This window comes from Glycine soja, chromosome 7, assembly GCF_004193775.1.
Source record: "Glycine soja cultivar W05 chromosome 7, ASM419377v2, whole genome shotgun sequence".
NCBI lineage: Eukaryota > Viridiplantae > Streptophyta > Magnoliopsida > Fabales > Fabaceae > Glycine > Glycine soja.
Window position 1 is genome coordinate 37,833,754 of NC_041008.1, and position 18,179 is coordinate 37,851,932.

Genomic DNA, 18,179 nt, shown 5'->3' on the forward strand with positions numbered 1-18,179 from the left:
GAGGAGTTGTTTGGACGGATCTTAAACACAATAATCGGTTCTTAGTTTAGAACACTATTATAAATTTATATTTTTTATCTTCAACTTTAGAACTCTACCAGCCACCAGGAATTGTTTGGACACTTCCTAGAGATAAAAATTGGTTCTTATTTAAGAGCACTATTAGAATAAGTTGAGTTAAAAGTCATGAAATAGGAACTATTCTTATATAATAATTAATTCTTAATATTAAAATATTATTTTTAGTACTGAATATAAAAATATAAAGTATTGTGAAAGATTGGTTTTTTTAATTCTTAAGTAATTTCACCATTTGACCAAAAAAGTTAAGAAAAAAAGTGAGTTAAAAAAAATCGAAGAAAGAGTATACCATTGGAAATACTCTTTTTCTTTTGGGAAAAAAATTAAATTAAGATAAAAGGTGCCAATGGGAGAAGATTGTTTGAAAAACTTTCAAAAGCTATTCGTGTATACGCTTCATGCAAGTATTGAAATGACATTGAAAAAGATTATTTTTAAAGGAAGAAAAAAATTCTTTCAACTTTAATTTGCAATCTGGTTGTTTGAATAGGAGTTGGGAAGATCTTTTAGGAACTTTTTTTTCAACTCGACAGAGTTTTTAGGAACATATATTATAGATAAGTCACAAGTGTTTTCTATCGAGAGTTTCTCTTTTTTTTTTTTTCTCGATTCTTGAAGATACTCCTTCAAGTTCAAGAATATATAACAGTATACGACTCTATACATGATACACTAGAACCAAATGTCTCAGGAAAAAGAAGAAAAAAAATCAAATGCAAATGCGATACAATACAAAATATTGCACTAGTTAATATTATAACACGGTGCGAGACACTTGTTAAAAAAGTAATCTTTTTAAATTCTCCAAATGCCATTTGGAGACATGTACCAGACAAGTCATACGTGTATTCAACATAGAGAGATTTAAAAATGAAGATGCTCCTCCAACAATATAATAATCTGTCAACAATATACAACTGTATACATGGTAGTATATCAAAACTATGACTAGAAAAAAAAAAACAAATCAAAATACAAATGCCATTTGGAGACAAGTCATACACGTGAGTTCAACATAGAGACATTTAAAAAATGAGATGCTCCCCCAAAGAATATAACAATTGTAAACAATATACAACTTTATACATGATAGTATATCAAAACCACGTGTCCACGTCTCAGAAAACAAATTAAAATGCACAATGCTACACGGTACATAGATTCTGCTAGTTTTTCAATGATATCCCCACATAAGAACCGTCAACCTAGAAGAATTCTTTCATTGACCAGGAATCAAGGCACTTTTTTGGACTCTCAACTTGTTTCAAATGGGAGGTAAAAAATTTTGTTGTGTACTTTTGCCGATGGAAAAGAGTCTAAACAAAACTGAATGGAATGGGAAAAATGTAATTAGCACTTCTATCTCCCTGTCACCATTGTAACTGTGACATCATTTGACACATCAAGGCCTTCGCTATAAGATTCTCCATCATCAAGTTTCCTCATGGAAGTAGTAAGCAAAGGTTGCTTAGGCAAAGGAAGTGCTATGGCTTCACTTCCCAGCATCAACAACACAGATGACATGTTTGGTCTACGAGATGCTGAATCTTGCACGCATAACATCCCTATGTGTATGAACCTCAACGCTTTACTCTCTGGAATTGAATCTCGAACGGAAGGATCAACAAGCTCCATTACTCTCTGCTCACTCCAAAGGTGCCAGGCCTACATCCATTTTTTCATCATAAAGCATTAGTCTTAAAATCAGACATTTTAAATAGAGAAAAAAAGTTATAGATTGATAATATAAAATAATTTTATACAGTTATTTAATTAGAAACTATCACATATGATAAGTTTATTTATTTTTATAATACTTACTTTAAAAGACATACTAAATAATGATTTGAGATTAAATGATAATGTAAAATTGTTTTACATTCATAACCATTAAACTCTTTCAAATAATGTTAATTTCACAAATATTTTATAAATTTGAAACTTTTCAAGACACCTTCGAAACATTCACAAAGATGGGCATTTTTCAAGCTATACCATAAACTTGCAACTTGATAACATAAGCACTAAAGCTCTTACTAGGTAAAATCAACTTATGCACTTCAACTTTTATTAAAGTTTTTTATTTAATTTTAACTTATGTGCAAGTTGTTTTAGTCACAAAGTAATGTAGATAGGATTTACTCACATATCCTATAAGACTTGAGTCTTCTGTGTCACGAAAGCTAGTGTTCTTGCGGCCACTCATAATCTCAAGTAGCAATACGCCAAAACTATAGACGTCAGATTTAATTGAAAACAGACCTTCCATTGCATATTCTGGGGACATATAACCACTGCATCACAAATATAGTGTTATATAGAGATTAGTAGTCTAGTTCTAGTAAGATTTAAGATAATGATTTATCAAATAAGTAAAATCAAAGGAAACTTAGTTACTTACTATGTACCAACCACTCTGTTTGTGTTGGCTTCATTTTGGTTTCCCCCAAATATTCTGGCCAAGCCAAAGTCTGAAATTTTTGGATTCATGCTTTCATCCAACAAAATGTTGCTTGCTTTTAGATCGCGATGAATTATTCTAAGTCTTGAATCCTGGTGCAGATAAAGTAGCCCTCTTGCAATGCCCTCAATTATTTCAAAGCGTCTTGCCCAGTCTAGTTGTGTCTGCTTCACTGGATCTGCCATGATGTTATAAGAACAAGCCAATTGTTAAGAACATGCAATGATTGCTTCTGTTTCCTACTTAAATTAAAATGCAGAAAAAGCATATGCATAGCATAGTTAATGAGAACAAACATACCAAATAGAAAGCAGTCCAAGCTTTTGTTTGGCAAGTACTCGTATACCAGAATCTTTTCTTCCCCTTGAATGCAACATCCTAATAGTCTAACCAGATTTCTATGTTGCAGTTTGGCTATTAGCACCATTTCATTCTTGAACTCCTCTAAACCTTGGCTAGACTTTCTTGAAAGCCTCTTGACAGCTACTTCCTCTCCCCCTGGAAACTTCCCCTGGTAAATGGAATACATGAAGCTATTAACCTTTATTACCAAAAAGAGTTGTGTATTCATACAACAATTTATACAACACCACCTTTTTCTCTATCTCTTTGCATCACATATCATATGGTATACTTTTCTCTTTTTCTCTCCCATTGTTGAAGAAGTTGTTGTACAAATAATATCATTCTTAAGGTAAGCTTAAACAGTTAAAGTGTTAAATTCTTACCTTGTAGACAGGACCAAATCCCCCTTGCCCAAGCTTATTTTCGTCTGAGAAATTGTTTGTTGCTGCTAGAATGTAGCTAAAATTGAACAATGGAAGTTCTGCTCCACTTAGTTGATTCCCTTCCAAGCCTAACTCACCTGAAATTTCTGATAAGCCTGTACTTCTCGTTAGATCAAAGACTGGTATTTCGCTATTGTTGTTGTAACCAGAAGCTGAGGAAATTGCTGCCAAATAGAAAGGAAGAGAGAGTATATAGAACTCAATATTAAAATACAGTGTGTAACACCTTGTCATTCATTCATCAAAGGGATAAGAAAAAATACTTAGGAAAATAAATATATTACCTTTAGGTTTTCTCTTAAACCTCCATATCAGAAATATAACGATTCCAAGGCAGATCAACCCCACCACAACAGCTAATATTATCCAAATTTTGGTCTTTTTCTCCCCTTCGCCTGTATTTGAAAACAGAGAAAACAGAGAAATCATATGTTGTAATTATAACCTGACAATCAGGGAAACTTGTGAGAACTTGTCTGAAATTTGAAGTGATGTTTCCCTTCCCATCATATTCATGCATAGACAACAAATTAACAGATATTCTCCCCCCATATGCAATATGGGAAGATTTTCTTATTTAATGTACTAAGCAAATGTTTTCTTGTGCATTGAAAATTGGAAGAATGCATATAAGATGGGATGTAAGATGGATTTGTAAATCAAAATTAAAAAAATTAAAAAAAAAACTAATCAATGAATGAAAATATAGACAAAATACTCTGTTATTGTTACCTAAATCAGCATCAGCAAGACGGATGTTGAGTAAACTTCCAAGATTATTTTTAGTGTGTTGAACATCGACTAACTCCCCATACCAAATCATGCACCCAATTCCAATAGTATATGAATAAGCAGTGCAAGAACTATTCTGCAGACAATAGCTCTGACAATCCGCATCACCAACAAAATTCTCCAACCGTGCAAAATCCGGCAACTTGGTACACCTTTGCTCCAAGAAACCATCTTCTCCAACACTAACCTCAGCTCCAGAAGAACTACTATTAGCAGCTCTCTCAGTCTCAGCCTTTAGTGGAGTCTTCCTCCCACACCCCCTTGACCAATTCCTATTATTCCACTCCTCCCAATGCACTGGCTGAAACCCTTGCATGCAACTACAAACAGGAGAGTTACCCATATCACACACTGCAAAACTGCCACAAAAGTTATAATGCTCACAGTCATTAAAAGGCTCAAATTGTGTCCTATTCCATTGTTTCCCATCTTCATCCCACACGAACTTCTTCTCAAACCCATCCCAAGTTATCTGAAACCTCACCTTCTCAGGGCTATTCCATTTGTATGTAAAGTATTCTTCTCCTTCAACGTTTGTGGTTACTCCAAAACCAAATAGAGAGCTTCCTGTCACATCGGAGACACCAGTGAACACTCTACCATCCCAATACCCAGTTCTCCACCTTCTTCTTTTCTCTCCCTCCAAAATCAAAATCTGTTTTGTTGACCCGTCAGAGTCAACCTTCATTGAGTAGTTTCCCGGTGAAGGATCCGTTGCTGATTTCCACGACCTGAACATGCTCGTTCCAGCACTAACTGGAAGTGCCATACCCGGCACAAATGTATCAACTGGGTCCTCAAAGCTTTGCCACACATCCTTGTCGTGTTCCGAAAGAACAAGGTTGCCGTCATCACGAAGAACAGCTTTTGTGTTGTTCCTTGGAATTGACATGTTTGTTGACCACACCTCGTTTCTCTCTCCATCGAGGACAACCAAGTTGCCGTCAGTTTTGATTTGGATCAAACCTTCTCTTCCTTTGATGGGTTTTTCTCTGTTTGCAACCCATATGAATGTTTTAACCGGAATCTCGTGGTACCAAATCCCAACGTATCTTGAAGAGTTATCGAAACTGAAGAAACCCATTTCAAAGGTGAGGTCTTTGGACACCAAAGTATCACCCCCATCGTTGTCTCTGATTACTGTATCTCCTGTGATGGAATCGGCTGCATGAGAGAACAAAGTGTGAGAACAGAAGAAGAAGAAGAAGAATAAAGGAAGCAGAAAATTTGCATGTTTGCGTTTGGTGGTCATGACCGTGTCCTTCTTGGGATTACAGAGAGGACTACGTGGTTTGGTGTTTTGGAAATGAAAAGTGAGTGAATAATAAATAAATATCAAAGATGAAAAAGAACAAGCTTCAACGCCGCCTAATGCTGCTCTTATATGACCAAGCCTGCTACGTTGTCGTGAATGATGAAAATAGTGAGAATGGGTTTGACTTTGACCAGTTTAGGTGATAGTGATAATTAAAGGATAAATATCATATTTATATTTATTCCTGAAATGTAAATAGGTAATCATTTAGTTTTAGAAAAAAAAACAAAAATTCTGAGTTCATAAAACTAAAAAACGTGTGATAATTTTATCTATTTAATATTAAATTATTATTTTTAATAATTGATTTCACATTAAATTATAAATTTCAAAAATTAATCTATCATCAAATTATATACAGAACATACAAAGTTATCGAACCTTTTACGTAAGCATTAAGTGAAATTTTCGTTAAATAGTTACGAATTTACAAATTTAGGAGACAAAAACATTATTTACCCGATAATTGAATAATACGAAACAGTAAGTTGTAAGAGCAGGCACATGATTAGGTGAAAAGATATGGGTATATTGAAGCACGAGGGTTGTTAATGAAGCACGAGGGTGAAACTTGACAGTGGGAATCTTCTACGTAGCAGATACTTATTGAATAATATTTTCTTTTCAATTTTTATTCCCTCAGAATTGGCAAGTTGTATTCAATGAATGTATTTTATTAAGTTTGAGTAATATATAGACTTTAACGGCGAAACCATGTACTTTTTTTTTAAAAAAAAATTATTAAAATAAGAGTAAATTTTAAATAAATAACAAAAAAAGAATAAGTTGTAAGATATTTCATAAATTTTGAGTTTAAAGTCCTAAATTATTTTGGGATTTTTTTTTACTGAAGTTATAAAAAAATTATGATTTTTTAATTTTTTTTAATATGACTTTAAAATCATAAATAATTTTATTTAAAATAATATTTTTATTTCTTTGTTTTATTTAATACTTTTTATATTTTCATATATTTTTTTATTTAATATTTTTTATATTTTTTATTTAATATTTTTTTTACTTTTTATATTTTATTTAATATTTTCTAAATTCTTTTAATATTAAGGATTTTTTTTCCTAATTATAATATATTCCAACGAGCTCGATTTTAAAGTCATACATATAATTACAATTTCATTTTATTAGTGTTTTATTTACAAAAAATATATTAAATAAAATAATATTGAAAATATTAAATAAAATATAAAGAAAAATATAAAAATGTTAAATAAAATAATATTAAAAAATATTAAATATTAAATAAAAATATTAATTTAAATAAAATTTTAGTTTTATTTAATATTTTTATATATTTTTTATATTATTTTATTTAATATATTTTCTATAAATAAAACACCAATGAAATGAAGCTATGATTATATGTACTTTAAATTGAACACGTTGAAATCTACCACAACATGAAGAAAATCCTTAACATTAAAATAATATAAAAAATGTTAAATAAAAGATAAAAGAAAGAAAAAAATATTAAATAAAACAATATAGAAAATATAAAAAATATTAAATAAAACTAAAAATAAAAATATTAATTTAAATAAAATTATTTAAAACTTTAAGGTCGTAAATAATTTAGAAATCATATTTTAATAAATATATATATAAATTTTGTTACGTAAGCAAATCATAAAATAATTTATGACTTTGAATTCAAAGTCGTGTTATATTCAATAATTTATATATTTATAAGTATTTATTTAAGATTTATCCTGATTTAGTAATTTAAAAAAAAATCCTTAATCGATCATTTCATGGCTCCCGATGAAAATGCGAAGACTCCATGTACCAACCTAAACTTTCAAATATTTTTCTGTCGGGATGATCCACGTTGTGGTGAAATTTTCAACCACAAAGAAAAGAAACGGAAAAAGAATCGTGAAAAAACAAAAGATTGAAAAGAGACCTGGGACTTACCTAAAATAATAAAAATGGGATGATATTTTTTTATAATTATCAAAAAAAAAAAAGAAGAAGAAGAAGAAGGGAGCGTGTGAGACTGGAGAAGAAGAACACGAATATAGAAATAATATTGTATGGAATATTTCTTCTTCAACTTATTTACTAGCTGAGGCACAATCCTCTGTATTATGTGAATGTTAAAATATTAGGAAAAATATTATCCTATATTCAAGAATTGTACAATACACATCTACTTGAATAAGTGATTAATTGAGTATAAATATAATTAAATTTATTTAATAAATAGTTTTTTAAATAAAGATAATCATATCATTTTATTAAGGATAGTGATGAATGCAGTGGTGTGAAATACGAATGAAATTATGAGAGTTGGTATGGAATCTTGATGTCCTAACAAGTTTGTGGGTCACAAGATTAACTTATCTCTTAACTAAACATTCACAAGTTTTGAGATGAAAAAAGAAGGTTCCTACATCTGGTAATAAGAGAATGAAATTCACTTTGACCCAACTTAGTTGCATTAGAGTGTCTTGAATCAACTTCAAAGACTATATTTTGAATTTGTTGTTGTTGAGTCCAAATAAAATTTGTTGTTGTTGAGTCCAAATAAGAGCTTGTTGGAGTATAAAAGCCTCAACTTCTTAAGCTTGAGGAATACCTAGGTGAAACTCAGTTCTAGCCTTTATAAAAGAACCATGATCATCTCTCAAGCAAATCTCAATGTTGAAACTATTTTGATCTTTGAATATGGTAGCATCAAGGTTGCATTTTATGGAGCCCGATATTGGAGGAGACCACAATGTGGTTGAAGAAGATGAACATGAAGCGTGAGTGGAAGTGGGAGCACGAACTGATAAGCACTCAGATAAATAATTTGCTATTGTTTTTGGATTTGTATCAACTTGGTCCCAAACTTTGTTGTTTCGATTTCACCATTTACTATAAAGGATAACAACCCATTTGAATATCATGTTGTTGAAGACAACTGAGGAGATCGAAAACTATTGAGTCCAAAACCTTGGTGTTTTAATTATGACAAATCTTCTAAACACAAATCATAAGCCTTCTGAGTTTATGCCTACTGATGAATTTGCTTATGTGTATTCAAAAAAGACAAGTTCTAGGAAGAATAACAATTGAAGAAAACTCAAGGCTATCATGAGTCACTCGAAAAAGGATGATAATCTTGAAAGGTCAAATGAAGACTTAAAGTGGTTTTGGTTGTGCACTACAATGAAGAAATCAACACGTTCATTGGATGAAGATAAAAACTTTAAGCCATGAGAAGTGATCAACAACTAAAGGACAAGAAAAATATTGCAAACATGAAGTTTTGAACAATGAACATAACATAAAGAACAACATTGTTGCAACACACTTAGAATGAAATTTCATTGATAGAATAAGTTTACTCTAGACATTGTATCTGGAGTTTCAGAAATGCAATTGAGTTGTTCTTGATGGATATGAAAATATTAAAGAAAGATCTTCATCTTTCATGAACAAGTCATGATCTGATACAACCTAGATCATCAATAAAATTGAGCCTAAAGTTGCAAAAGATAATATACCTGGACAGCTTGATATGTGCAGTAATTTGAAGATTGCTTTAGCTATAGAAGTTTATTTGAGACGATCTTAGTGTTTGTGGAAAGCTAATAGAATATCTACATCCTTCATAAAGAAGTTGTGAGCTAATATGACTTGTATCTTGGAGTAAATTGATGATTAAGATAAAGATGTCATTTTGTCGGCATGATATAACACAACTACAATGCTTTGAAGATTGCTTATGTTGTAGTGGTCCAAATGACATGAGACCAGTGCTTGAATGTCAAGGATATCATTCTCTATAACTTTCATAAAGACATCAAAAGTCATTTTGATCATTCAAAGGGTCAAAGAAATAAATAAAAAAAATAATAGCAAACACAACAAGCTCGCACCAAAATGTTTGGAATACAAGTCTATCATGTCATCTCATCAAAGCATTCTTGTAAGAAAAACATTTAGTGGCCTTCCATCTACATCAAAGAACTATCTCAAAGCTCAACATCAGATGCAGGAAACCTATGCAAGGCAACATATCTACAAATGAAAGATATACAAAAAGCAAAACATGTCAAGTGTTCTGATGAGTTCGTAGCAAGCTCATAATGAATGTCTCAACTATGCTTTCAAGTGAGAAACTTCACAAGATTTGAAAGAAACCTATCTATTGATGAAGTTAGTGTCTCCTTATGAAGATCTCAATTTTACCATATTGCAAAGACATTAAGAAGGTCTTGCTCGAAAAATCTATCAAAGGCTACATTGAGTAGATAACATCAAAATGATGTACTTGAGGACTATGAGAATGAGAACATCAAAATGATACTTTGATGACATAATAGAATAAAAACAATGTCGAGTTTGAGATGACCTGGGAATTAAAATCTATGGAGCATTTGCTTCACATAATCTTATTGGATTTCTAAGAATATAAAGACAAAAATATGTTTTCTCATATTTGTTAGTAATGTTTATTTTATTTTTCTATTGATTTGATTTCTTGTGAGTAATGTCAAGGTGGATTCCTATGTGATGGAAGTCTGATTTATTGCTTAAAAATACTATTATAGTAGGTGTTTGATTTCAAGTCAAGATTCACGTCTTGTAACAAATCCATGCCCAAATTTAAAAAAATAACACAAAAGCTAGTATTTTTAGCTTCAAAGTTGAAGCACGTCAAGTGGGCTGAAAGCCCAACCAAACACGCTAATACTCTTGCTACCAATATCTACTATCCACTACTCGTCTACTTACATGCCAATTCTATTATTCTCGTTAGTGTTATATTCTCGCTACTATATAAATCATATTTTATTTTGGCTTGATGATATCCACTTGAAAATTATACAATGTGCAAAGCATTTTCAACTGTGTTTTAATTTAGAATTTAATTTCATATATATGTATGTTTGAGTGATGCAGAACATTGGCATTATATAGGATTGATTCGTGATATAATTAATTGTTGATATAAAATATAATAATTTCTTTAATACAAAAGGATATTTAAATAATATAACATATATTTTTAGGAAAATAAATAATATGAACCAAACATATATTTTAAATATTCCCTGGATATATAAAAATCTTTAATTATTAATCCAATATATTTTTCTTAAAATACATGAGAATACTTAAAAAAAAACATTTACAAACAAACACTCACACAATCTCATGCTACCCAAACCTCCCACATTTGAATCGTTACTTATTTGAATGTCAAGGTATCTTTAGTAAATATTCACTCACTTTTTGCGTTATCTAAATCTTATTAGCTGAGATCTTGAAGACCTCAAACTTTAATCTACTTACAAAATTTCCTTAGTCAATGTTTATTATATTTATAATGTTATTTTCAAGCAAGTCAAACTTTATTATGGAATTTACAATTTTAGAATTAAATTCAAAAATAATTATTATAATAATATTTTTACAATTTTGATCTTACAACTTTGGAATTAAATTCAAAATAGTTTTTATAATTAAAGTCATGATTTTTTGGTCAACAAATCATGAATCTATAATCATATATTGTTGACCAAAAAATTCAAAATAATTATTCACACATTGTAAAGATCGTAGTTGGTGTTTTAAAGTAAAAGGTTATTATAAATTTTTTCAACACAAAATTAAATCGTTTCTGAGATTAGTTTAGAGGTACATAAACTGTTAATGTGTGAATAATAAATATTATAAACTAATTAATCTCACACACAATTTAATTTTGTGTTGAAAAGATTTATAACAACCTCTTACTTAATACTCCATTTCCAACTACGATCATTACACACGATTCTTCTGCAATTACCCGATAATATTCAATTCAATCTGTCATAATAATACTATTTCAGTGATGATGTTCTTGTCCCGTTGTCTTATAAGTTTGTCCATTATCCTACCTTTCCCTATCCTACGCAAAGCAAATTTTCGAGGAGGCAATATGGCATGAAGTGGATTCTATTTTTGGTAGTTAAGTATGGAATTGGCTTCTAATATTCGATTTCGTTTATAGTTAGCAAACTCTGTCTGAATGCTAAAACAAAACGTAGAAACCAAAAACCAACTGGTTATTTTTTTTTAGCTGTAAGTAGATATTCTCATAGCCCAAAAAAATGAAACTAATCCTCAAAACATAAAAATCATTAAAATAAATTTTATTTTTTTTCAATAAAATCATTTTCTTACACACCTTCAGCATAGTTAAGAAACCAGTCATCTACCAGATACTTAAACTTGTTGGTAGCCAATTAGTTAATTAATTACTATAAAGTATTTTCTCAATTGTAATGCAAATAAGATAAGAACAAATTGGTAGCAGCTAGCACACCGTTAGTTAATTTCGTATAAAAGTGGAGAAAACAAAACACAGCTACTATATTCCACTTTCCACGTGGCAACAGCTGCACTCCTTATAATGGATACATATCTTAGGTCCTACAACAATAATTTCCCGCCAACCTAAGAGAGATTCATGAACGTGTCAACGCACAGCCAGCAACAAAAGAATCGTTGTTATCTTATCTTTTGTTCTTTTAATAATAATAATATAAATAACTAACTTTTTCTCTTTCTTTTATTGATTATATTGAAAACCCACAAAGCAAAGCCACCAAAGGTGCGTGTAGAGGGAACTTAATTTGATTTGGTGCAATGGGGGATTTGGAGAAGAAGCAAGAGAGGGCAATGGAGGAAGAAGTCAAAGAGAGGTTGGTGGAGGGTGTGGCGGTTTTGGACTTTGACATGCTTTGTTCCACAGTGGCTTTGCGAGCTGCACATGGAAAATGGGGAAAGCTGGGAGCTGAAGAGGAAGAAGAAGAAGAAGAAGAAGAAAAGGAGGAGGGTGGTGAGTTTGGTGGTGTTCTGAGGATGTGGGAGGGTGAAGTTCTTGATTGTTTCGATGATCATCGCATAGCTATTGAATCCACGTGGTAATGAATTGTTTATAATACAAATTTTGCTATGTACTTCTTTTTCTTATGGGATATATATTCAGAGAATGGTTCATTTTGAGAGGTTAATTTGTCTTGTCTTTTGGATTATATATATTATTTTCTGATGAAATGTAACAGATTAAAAAAGACTTTTTATATTATTATTTTTGTAGAAAAGGTATTGAGATGAGCTTAGCTAATATAAAAAGATTTTTTTTTTTTATTATTATTTTAGTCCTTTATTGTCCTATTAAGTTATTTGTTATAGAGTGCAGCTTCAATATTTCTCTGCATCAGTTATTTTTTCCAGTATATTTTCATGTCTGAAAATAATAATAGTTCATTTGGGTGGGTGTTACAGTTGTCCTTGCTACCGATTTGGGAAAAACATGAAGAGAGCTGGTTTTGGTTCTTGCTACATTCAGGTATTTACACAAAATTAGCATTGATTGGAAAGTTGATTAAACATCGTTTGGGTTGGTAAAAGTTATAAAAAAAAAACATAGTTAGTTTAGAAGTCTGAAAAGTGATTCTGTGTTTAGAATTGACAGTTTTCTATAGGTAATTTTGAACTTCATTCCTTGCCTTATCTTGCAGGCAGCAATTTATTTTCTTCTTGCTGTTGGTGCCTTTCTTAACTTCATTGCCTTTGCTGTCACGAGACGTCACTGTTATCTGTACCTGACTGTTGCCTTCGTTGTTTCTGTTGGAGCATATTTAGGATTCTTCCGGACACGTTTAAGAAAGAAATTCAACATCATGGTGACTATTTTCTGTAACATTTTCCTTGTTTATGAATACAATGTTGTTAGGTGTGTAAATGTTTTCTTCTTTGCATCACGGGTCTTATCTTTTGTTTGTTTTATAATTGTGTAATACTTACTCAGTTACTATAAATATCTGCAATGAAATCAGTACTATTATTCGATCATATAAAATTATGAAGTTACTGAGTATTAGTTAAACTATTCTGTTGTGTTGCTTCTGATCTTTTTGTTGGGAATTCACACTTGTACTCCAACACTTTTCAGTATGATTTGTTTGGATTTATTGATGGGGGATTCAGAAAATTTTATGTGTTTCTGCATCCATGTGCATTAGTGGGGTAAATATGGTTGACATTGAGTCATATAACTTCCTACTCTGTGGATTGAAATGCAATATTACAGAGTTATTGATTCATTTGCTTTTAGTGTGATATATACTTTGACAAACTAATGCACTATTTATTTGTAACCTTTTCAGGGTAGTGATAGTTCCATGGACGATTGCGTTTACCATTTCGCCTGTCCTTGTTGTACATTATGTCAGGTCATTTTTGAAATCTCCTTCCCTTCTCAATTAAGTTGTCTTGAATTATATATTTTGATTTTCATATTTGACAAAAACTAGTATGTGTCCTTAAGGTGAATGTTCTTAACTCATCAATAGTATTTTATAAAACTGTCCAGCAACCAAACAATATTTCAGCTGTCACAAAACTACACTCTCACCTTTTATTATTATTTTTTGTTTATTGAAAAACGGGCTCTCTGTTCTGCTTTGCTTTTTTCTTTTTTCTTGTCTTTCCAATTTCTCTCACTGCCCGTGCTGTGCACATGTTCTCTTTCTAGTTTTTAGTAAATCTTGTTATGCACGTCATATTTAAGAACTTTTTAACAATAGTGCAAATCATCTAAGAACTTAAAATGAGTCCTACATATTATGTCACAAAGTGCTTTTTTAATCATAAGATCTGGTTGCTTGTACAAGAACATGCTCTTCCAGCTGGAAGCCGTGTAATTGTCATCCTATACTGATCCTGAATAAAAACCAGTTCTCAAACTTAAAAAACTCTCCAAAACTTGCATTGGATATGCTCAAAAAGATGTTATAATATGCATAAAATTAATGGTGGCCATAACCAAAATGGAGCATACTATAACTAGTGTCAATCCTGATACTAAACATTTGCATCTTGGTAATATGATGCAGGAGTCTAGAACGCTTGAGATGAACAATGTTCGAGATGGAACTTGGCATGGTCGGGGTGACAAAATATGCATTGGTGGCTTTAGCCAAAAAAGCAAAGGATTTTTCGAGTTAAATCCTCCTTCTATTGTCTCCGTCAACGATGAAAGTTCATTGGAAACAAAAACAAACACAAATGTCAGCAGTCCACCTTAATTCAAGGTAGTGAGGAAGATTTGAAACAACACTTCATCATCTTAAAATTCAGTTACCATGTATCTTCGCCACACATTTCAAGTTCCCATTGAATTTCTTTCTGAGAAGAAATGTAATGAGCATTCCTTGATGCATTTATAGAAGGTTCATACTAAGGACTATGTTGTTGGAAGCACTAGGAAACAAAACAAATTGTTAACAATTAAGCACAGAGAACAACATTGTTCTGTTACAAATTCCCTTTGGGGAGGGAGATGTTAATATGCTCATGTGCATAATCTTCTTTCAGTTTCAACTAATAGGGTAGTTATAATTTTGCCATCCCAGTAATATAGTTTGATTAGTTTTATGATGGTACAAGAATGCCATCATGTTGTGCATCTGTTCAATAGATTGAGTGTTCATAATTTGAACTTATTCATGCACTTGAAGGGCCCGATTCTTACAGAATTTTGGAACAATATGTTTGTTGTTGGGTTCAATTAAGTCTAATGTTTATAGTCTCCATTTTTTGTATAAGAAGGTTCAATAATTTGTAAGAAACCATTAAGTACTCCGTGGCTCCTAATAGAAAGTTTCTTCTGATGAAAAGATTTAAGAAATTCAGCACCATTTATTTTGGAGTAAAAATAAAACAATTATGGCAAAGTAAAACAACAATGCTTTCATTGAGAGTCGAACTCAAGACCTCCCGCTTACTAAACGGGTGCTCTAACCAACTGAGCTATGAAAGCTTTGCTTGATGCTTGAATCAAAGTTATATACATAAACTAAATCATTAGACATAACATTTGGCACGTTGTTCAACGCATGAGATTCAGAATAGCCTTTTTCAATTTTCTTTTTTTCGGTCAAGGGAGATGGTGAGGCTTGGTACTTTGTAGGGTTTTCATTTCAGGATTTGAGAATGAAATCCCAAAATCATATGTGCATGTCCTTGTTGCTTCAATCACCAAGCTACCATCAATGTACTTTTCTCATTTTGTTTTTGTATTTGTCTTTTTTTTACCTTTGTTTTTGAATTTATTTAATTTGAAGAGAAATGATAGCAACATTCTTACCACTTTTTTTAAGCAACTTACCATACGTTTTTTTTTAATATCTCAATATCCTACTAATTGAAATTTGTTATAAATCATAAAAATTTATGGATTAAATATTTTATTTAATGTTTTTAATAATTTTATAATTTTAAAAAAAAACTAGTATTCTAACTTGTGTAAAGGATAAATGTTTATTTTATTTTAAAATATATATTATATTTTTAATTTATGATAAATAGTTTATTATCATATTGTAAGATTATTTTTAATTATTGATAATGTTTTTTAAAAAAATATTGAAATTTTATTTAGAAATAAAAATGATAAATTAGAAGAGATAGGATGTTAATTTTTTTTTTTAAAAAAAAAAAACACTCCCATCTAAAGAAAACTCGTAAAAACACTCTGAAAAATAATTCCTAAAATCGCTCTCATTCAACATAATTATTTTAATTTATATAAAAATAAATAAATAATAATAAAAAGTGTGGCTTAAATAGTATTTTGCTATCACTCCTCTAATTAAGTTGAAAGTGCTTGGAAACATCCATAAATTACATTTGAAATCTCCTTCGGTTGGTAATTTCCTCCAAATTAACTTGCTTTGGGGCGCGATTCTCTTGTCTGAACATGATCTTTATTTGCTCCATGTTGTTGCCAGTCTTGAAGAACTTGAAATTTGAAGATCAGATTAGTGAGCCCCTCTGTTGCCTCAACCATAACCTGAAACTTCTTAATTAGATTCTGATTTAATAATTTTTGGAGTTTATTTCACATATATCAGGACATGAGACCCCTTTAATTTGTTTCCAGTCTCTTCTGTAATGGAAGACAAACCGGCCCTCACCATTCTCCACATTAGCAGTTTAATCTTCCATGGTATCTTCAAGTTATCACTCTCTACCCACGATTCCATGATATAGCAATTACTTTTTTATTTACATGAAATTTTAGAATTTTGATCTATTTTATAAGAACTTTCAACTTAATGGTTAGATTAGTTAATTTCATAATTTACATGAAATTAATTATCAAGTGTTGTAGCAGGTGTAACTTAAAGGTTGACATCTGATATCAATTTATCATGTCTGAAATTGGATATTTTTAGTATATTATCTAACAACAAGCTTTTACGTATATTTTAAATAATATATTATCATGTAACAAAAAAAAAGTATATTATCTATCAAAATTAAAATAGTTAGTTACCTAAAATAGAGTTTAATACATATAACTTAAATATTAGCAATAGATTTTGAATGAACATTTATGCCCTTTTTTATCCTAACATTTCAACCTAATTTTATTTGAGTTCACATAATCACATTTATTTCTTCTGAAACTAACATAAATAAGTAGAAGGTACTACACATATATTCACTAAAAAAAATAGGTACTACATATTAACATTAACCCGTGTGCAGTAAAAAAAACATTAACCTGTGTAAAAATATGTGTAGGGGAAAAAACACACTATGTTATTAAATGCTCATGATTTGTAGAATGCTACAAAATTACCATATAAGAATCATGAGTTAAGACATATAAGCCATACAATTTTATTATAAAAAGGGGCATGGAGGTTGAACGCAGTGTATCTACACTCACTGCCTGAGTGCCTGTGTTTCATCATCATATGGCCTATGTCAGCTGTACATTATGCTACTAGCTATTGCATTGGTTAATGCATTTTCTATTCTTTAACTTTCTTGATCAATTTTTTGGTCCTTTTTTTAATAGATAAAACTTACGTGTAATATTATGGATATTTTTTTATTTTATTTAATTTCTAAATAAATTAGAAATTTATATCAATAAATCATATCTTTAACATGTGATTGAAAAAATAAAAGTTACAGCAGAAAAAAAAAACTTTACGCTGATGGTTAATTAAATGTTTACATACTGGACAATATTTCTATTAAATTATGTATTATGTTCCAAAATAATGCACTAGTGGCACTCGCGAAAATAGATGGTGACAATAACATTAGATGATGATGAGCATGGTGCCCTAGGCCTCTAGCTACTTACTTAATTTCCTTTAACATAATCTTAAATTTTCATATATATTTTAAGAATAAAGATGAGGTAAACAAGAAGAAATTTGTAATTAATTTGTATCAATGTGTATAAATTTAGTAAAGCAAATCATCTATATATATTTTCTACTTAAGTAATCTTTAACACTAAAACTAAAATGCATTTAAAAAGTTAAAACTAAAATAATACACATTCACTGTAGATACCATATGAGCTCCTAGGAAATTCTGGTACAGAAAACCAAAGCCTAAAGCTAAACTCTTTACAACAGCAACACTTAGTAATGATAAGCGTAATACATTCCTTATCCAATATCTCTCCATGTTGTCATAAAATATGGTTGTTTGTTTCATTTCTTTAATAGGAAAAATTCAAAGCTCGTTCCTTTAGATAAGTTGAGATCAGCTCAAAAGATTCCATAATTGAAGAGAGATGATTTTAGTTCGAGTATATTTGAATAATGGAGGAAAAACAGAATAAATTAAAAATGGAAAGAAGATATTCAAGATTTTCTTAAATTTTTAGAAATATTTTTTTTTAACAAAAAGAAAACCAATAAAAACCTGC

General features: G+C 30.5%; 2 protein-coding genes and 1 non-coding gene across 3 annotated transcripts; 1 reads left to right on the top strand and 2 right to left on the bottom strand.

Annotated features, from left to right (window-relative positions):
• Positions 1-1,089: 1,089 nt before the first annotated feature.
• On the bottom strand, positions 1,090-5,466 carry LOC114419470 (G-type lectin S-receptor-like serine/threonine-protein kinase B120). The gene is made up of 7 exons (XM_028385145.1): positions 4,063-5,466; positions 3,615-3,725; positions 3,271-3,494; positions 2,843-3,053; positions 2,483-2,720; positions 2,228-2,375; positions 1,090-1,746 (listed from the first exon to the last, which is right to left on the bottom strand). The coding sequence occupies exons 1-7, from the start codon at positions 5,372-5,374 to the stop codon at positions 1,441-1,443; spliced, it is 2,550 nt and encodes an 849-aa protein (XP_028240946.1). The 5' UTR covers positions 5,375-5,466; the 3' UTR covers positions 1,090-1,440.
• A 6,514-nt stretch (positions 5,467-11,980) lies between these two features.
• LOC114419473 (protein PLANT CADMIUM RESISTANCE 8-like) lies at positions 11,981-15,077 on the top strand. Its single transcript, XM_028385146.1, has 5 exons — positions 11,981-12,357; positions 12,722-12,785; positions 12,958-13,122; positions 13,606-13,671; positions 14,335-15,077. The coding sequence occupies exons 1-5, from the start codon at positions 12,080-12,082 to the stop codon at positions 14,524-14,526; spliced, it is 765 nt and encodes a 254-aa protein (XP_028240947.1). The 5' UTR covers positions 11,981-12,079; the 3' UTR covers positions 14,527-15,077.
• A 109-nt stretch (positions 15,078-15,186) lies between these two features.
• On the bottom strand, positions 15,187-15,260 carry TRNAT-AGU. Its single transcript has one exon. It is a non-coding gene; the product is annotated as a tRNA-Thr (tRNA).
• Positions 15,261-18,179: the final 2,919 nt, after the last annotated feature.

Bases quoted from the DNA above. Each gene is read 5' to 3' on its own strand.
- LOC114419473 (XM_028385146.1), top strand. From the start codon at position 12,080: ATGGGGGATTTGGAGAAGAAGCAAGAGAGGGCAATGGAGGAAGAAGTC. The intron at 13,123-13,605 runs GTGACTATTTTC...TAACCTTTTCAG, and splicing joins GAAAGAAATTCAACATCATG to GGTAGTGATAGTTCCATGGA. The intron at 13,672-14,334 runs GTCATTTTTGAA...AATATGATGCAG, and splicing joins CTTGTTGTACATTATGTCAG to GAGTCTAGAACGCTTGAGAT.
- LOC114419470 (XM_028385145.1), bottom strand. From the start codon at position 5,374: ATGACCACCAAACGCAAACATGCAAATTTTCTGCTTCCTTTATTCTTC. The intron at 3,495-3,614 runs GTAATATATTTA...TCTATTTGGCAG, and splicing joins GTTTAAGAGAAAACCTAAAG to CAATTTCCTCAGCTTCTGGT. The intron at 1,747-2,227 runs GTGAGTAAATCC...AAATGGATGTAG, and splicing joins ACTCAAGTCTTATAGGATAT to GCCTGGCACCTTTGGAGTGA.